At 36.7% G+C, this 5,000-nt stretch overlaps 1 protein-coding gene across 1 annotated transcript in view; it reads left to right on the top strand.

Annotated features, from left to right (window-relative positions):
- The window catches only part of LOC101857809 (anoctamin-4), a gene marked incomplete at its 5' end in the record, with an annotated part of 84,927 nt that overhangs the window by 32,513 nt on the left and 47,414 nt on the right, over positions 1-5,000 (top strand). Inside the window, 1 exon segment of the mRNA XM_035970992.1 lies at positions 1,528-1,695. Within this exon segment, the coding sequence (XP_035826885.1) occupies positions 1,528-1,695 (168 nt within the window).

Raw genomic sequence — 5,000 nt, 5'->3', positions numbered from 1 at the left:
AGTTGTGTATTTTCAAACTAAACACAATATTCTATATGTGTGAATCATGACTTGTGTAGACAAGTTTGAATTTTTACGGTTACATCCCTTGATTTCAAAGATATTGACTTTCCACGCTTATTTCCCTTGATTTTTAAGACGTGAGAATGTCTGAATTATTGCACGTCTTGAAGTAGGAGTAGATTCTTTCTTCCGTCTTTTCTTCTAAGAAAGCTTTTATGTACATCAGATTTAGTACGCATGGATCAAAATGTAAAAGAATTTAATGTGTTTATGCAAAGAAGTGCTTTCTCCCCCTTTGTTTACAGTCGTATTCTGTTTTATTGTGAAGATTTTGACTTGGCACCTTGATGATAATACAATATATTTCGTGTTGTGATAGAATTTATTAAGGAGCACAAAATAAGTACACTTTGGATTTTCAGAAATTGCCTCTTCGTCGTCAAGTTATTATGTTGTTTGTCTCTATTGTTTTGCTATTTCATCTACAAGGGGTAGACTAGAATAATAATATGATCATTGCTGCACCTACATGCTTCTTTTACACACAATTTTATCAGTATGAACAAACAAACGAGCAAGCGGTCAGTGTTATGGAACCTTAATTATGTCATGTCTTTTATCCCATGTTTGAGCTCTTTAGTTGCTTTATTGTTAAATATGAGATATGGTCTAGTTGGGTTTAAAAATGTGACTAGTTCTGATGTAATAGACATCTCTATATATATTTCTATACTCTCCATGCATTATGTCCTTTAGGCTTTAGGTATTTGGGTGTTCTTCTGAAGAAGAAAAAAAAATTGGCTAGTTTTTTTTTTATTGCCACCAGTCGTGGTTTGCTGTCTGAACACAGTGTCTAGTGGATGAAACATGTCTGTTGTATTCTAGTTGGTGCTTTTTTAAAAACTTCGTTATACACACACACGCGCACAAACACACACACACACACGCTCACACACACACACACACACACACACACACACTCACACACACACGCTAACACACATGCGAACACACTTACACTCACGCACGCACATGCTCATGTGCACACGTCCATGCTCACACTCACACCGCACACACACACATGCCCACGCCCACACACACACCCACACACACATACACATACGCACACACACACGGTGATATCTTCCTTTTTCCTCCTCTATTGCTTATTGTGTAGTTATATTTAATTCCTCAATTTATATATACCATTTTAGAACTGTCTTTGTTCATGATAAATCACTTCTATTCCTAATTTCTGCTGACTTATCTCTCCATGGTCTTAGATAGACCAAGTTATACTTGAAATTCAGAAGACCGTTTACTAACTTTTCTTTATTTATGTATCTGTCTCTGTGTTTTTGTGTCTGTTCGTGTATGTGTCTTTTTGTCTGTATGTGTGTTTATGTATGAATGTGTGTTTCTGCTTCTATGTACCTTTATCTGTATTTGTGTTTGTGCTTGTGTGTATTTGTGTCTGTTTATGTGTGTGTACGTGCGTCCGTCCGTGTACGTCTGTGTGTTCAGGAGGAAGCGTCCCTGTTCATGGACGACGGCGTGCGGCGCGTGGACTTCGTGCTGGTGTACACAGAGGACAACAACGCCGGCGAGGAGGGCAAGAAGAGCACTCGGCGCGCCAACTTCCAGCAGAGTCTGGAGAAGGAAGGGCTCCAGCTGGAGGTCAGCACACGCGAGGTACGTCACAGCTTTGTGTGTTCTCTGATGTCATCACTTCATGTGTGGTTTATTGCTATTGTCTTGTACTTGTAGATGACAATGTCTTTTTAAATAGAAGTGCCCGTTGCTTTTTTATTTATATTATAGTGTAGAGAGTGTGAAAAAATAGCAAGATATCGGAGATTTCAGCTTTAAAAGTGTGAGGTGCGTTGTCACTTTTTGTTTTGTCATCTTGCAGACGACATTGTATTTTCATATAATATATATATATATAAAAGTACCCTTTGCTTTCATCTGTAGTATAGAGTAAAAAAATATAGCTATTAGAGATTGAAGCTTTAAAAAGAAACGTAAATTTTGTTGAATGAAATTGGGTAGGGAGGGGGGAATACAAAATATGTTACTGCTTAATTTGCACTCGTGTGCTTTATCCTCACCTGCTTCGTTTCAGGCACAAACTTTCATTGATTCTTTATATCTTTTTACTATAAATATTACGCCTCTACCTAGTTTGTACATTTTGTTGTATTTTCAGCAGTATGCTTTTTTGAATACAAATAACGGCCTTTTGCCAATTTAAGTTATTGTGTCAAACACGTGTAATAGTGTGGTTGTTGCTGTGTGTGGCTTCACCGTGTAGAGGTTTGCTGTTGTTATTGCTGTTGTTATTGCCGTTGTTATCATCGAGTCTTTAGAGGAGTGAGCTGTGCTACGTATATGACGCGACTTGTTTGTGTGGGGAGAAATTCTGCATGGTCAACCCTCTTCAGATAACCGTCGAGCAGGCTAATTTGTGTTTCAAGTGCTGTAAAAGTCTTATTAAAACAAAAATTAAAGTAACTGTCAAGAAGCTTTACATTGTGCAAGAGGAAAGTATTGTAAAAGTCTTATTAAAACAAAAATTAAAGTAACGGTCAAGAAGCTTTATATTGTACAAGGGGAAGGTGGAGATACAATGTTCACAGTTGCTCACTGCATTAGTTTTATACATTTTCCTGCAGATAATAAGGGGTCCAAACATAAGAAGACCGCATATAAAAAAATGTTTTACTTTCGTTCTAACAGGGCCGTTCTGATCATGTGGTCATGAATTTCTGGTCTCGAATATTAATTCTAGTAAGTCTGGGTAATTTTCACAACAAAACTGAAGACTTTATAACAAAGACAGGTTGAAGATGTGAGGTTGTTTTCAAGATAGCATATTGAGCGTTCTTCAGAATAACTCCCAATAACATTCAATTAACGCGGTGCAGTTGAAATTGTCCGAGAGGAGAGAAATGATGAACTTTGCACTCTCTTGTAACTCCTCTAATCTTCTGGCGCTCATATGACCTTATGCAGTTGCGAGCACCATAACACCTCTACTTAAACTTTAAAAAATAAATGATGAACAATTTGAACAGTGTAATTTTAACTTTTTTTAATGCAGAGGTGGAGGGGGGGGGGGGAGAGTAGAAAGTGGTTAATTTGTACTGGTGATAGTTGTGGGCAGATGGCCTTTCGAGCAGGTCCGACTGTGTGTGCTCATTGATGGTATAGTGTGGAATTTCTCCCCATGCTTCAACCTATGCGGTGATCATTCGAGAGCTATCTCTATCTGGGATGTCGTTCAACCCGAGCTAGTTATTTTCGATTTCGAGTCATTCACTGCCTGTCACGTGATGAAACAACACATTAGTTCAAAGCAGTACATTCAAGTACTGGTATCTTACACTTATAGCAACAGCCTTCTCTGAGATGTAGCCGTTATATGAGAATTATGAATAGATTCATCAAATTATGTAGACTTAACTCGGAAATGTAAGCCATATCAATGAAGAAAATCTTTTGTCTACGTGGTCAGTTAAATTTAAACATAATAAATATACCCCTTCACAATATTAAAATTTTGTCTTAATTTTATGCATGCCTGTTCCTACTTTCTTTTTTTTCTTGTATTTTGTTGTTTAAAATTGTCCACACTTTTGTTGTATGACACAAGCGCATGACACAGAACACTTATGCATCGTTTATTGTATCCAAAGTTTTTTTTTGTTTCGTTTTGCGAAACAAGTCTTGATTTTAATTTTGTGCACTCGGCTTTTTGGGTTGTGATTTTGAAGTTTTGTCAGTTAGAAATAAAAAAACCTTGGACTTTGTTCGCAGGATTTTTAAAAAGCTCAAATATTAAGCAGTCATTAGTTAGTCCAAGCAAAGCTATAAAGTTTTAATGATCATAATACTAATAATAAATAGTACCCACGTGCGATATTAGCTCTGTGGACTCGTAACAGCACTGGCACGAAACCCATGATAACTGATGATATCACGTCTTGCGTATGCATTTGAATCATATTGTTATTATTATCATTATTATTATTATTATTGTTGTTGTTGTTGTTACTGTTTTTAATATTATAGTTATTATTATTTATTTATTATTATTATTATTATCATTATTATTATTTATTGCCATTATTATTATTATTAGAATTTTTCTACGCCTTATCATAGTTGACATGTTTTGAACGTCTTTTGGTCCAAAACCTGAAGGGCTCCTTCCATTCGGAGATGGATGGACGTTATAGTCTTACATCCTAAACCCCCTTATAATGACTTTACTTGTAGCTTTCAAAGTGTTGTTAATGACATATCATAATTGTGTTGTTAAAGCTTTATCGCTTTTGTCTATTGTTGTTATTGGCGCTATTTTTTATAAGTGATAGTTGAGAGTCAGTGTTTAAGAAAAGTGAGGACCCCGTGGAAAAACGAGTTGAGCCACATTTTAAAAAATGAGATTTTCCCCCATAAATTGTTGCCTTCTGTAAAATTTGAACTTTCTTCTCCACAAATAAGTCTACGGCTAATCCAGCTAAGGCACATGCCATGTAACGTTGGCCCCAAAAGAAATTCTGTATTGCTTATACTTTAAGATTTGTAGGCCTACTTTCAAACTTTGAATTTTGATTATCCCCCCACTTTCTTGAAATGTGACTTACCAGGTTACTCCACTGGAGTATTTTCAGTTGCCCAGAAGGTGATAGAGTTAGTCATAGACTACAAACCTTATGAAATCGGAATGAATGAAATGAGGAGGAGGAGGAGGAAAAAAAGGAGAAGAAGAAAAACAAAACAAGATGTATGCCCAAAGTCCCACAGGACGCTGTTTACGTGTGTGTGCTGGCCCCCGCAGAATTCGTTCCGTGTTGTCTTGTGTACTATGTTGTTAATGGTTACCCTGATTTTCTCCCCCCCGCTTTTTTTTTTAAAGTGTAGAAACGAGTATGGGACAACAATGAGCAAAACTAAACCCCCATCCTGCAAGCATAAATGACAGCGAAAGC

The sequence above is a fragment of the Aplysia californica genome, unplaced genomic scaffold, assembly GCF_000002075.1.
Source record: "Aplysia californica isolate F4 #8 unplaced genomic scaffold, AplCal3.0 scaffold00356, whole genome shotgun sequence".
In the NCBI taxonomy this organism is placed as follows: domain Eukaryota; kingdom Metazoa; phylum Mollusca; class Gastropoda; order Aplysiida; family Aplysiidae; genus Aplysia; species Aplysia californica.
Note: the sequence above shows the minus strand (reverse complement) of the source record. Positions and strands in the feature narration are given on the sequence as shown.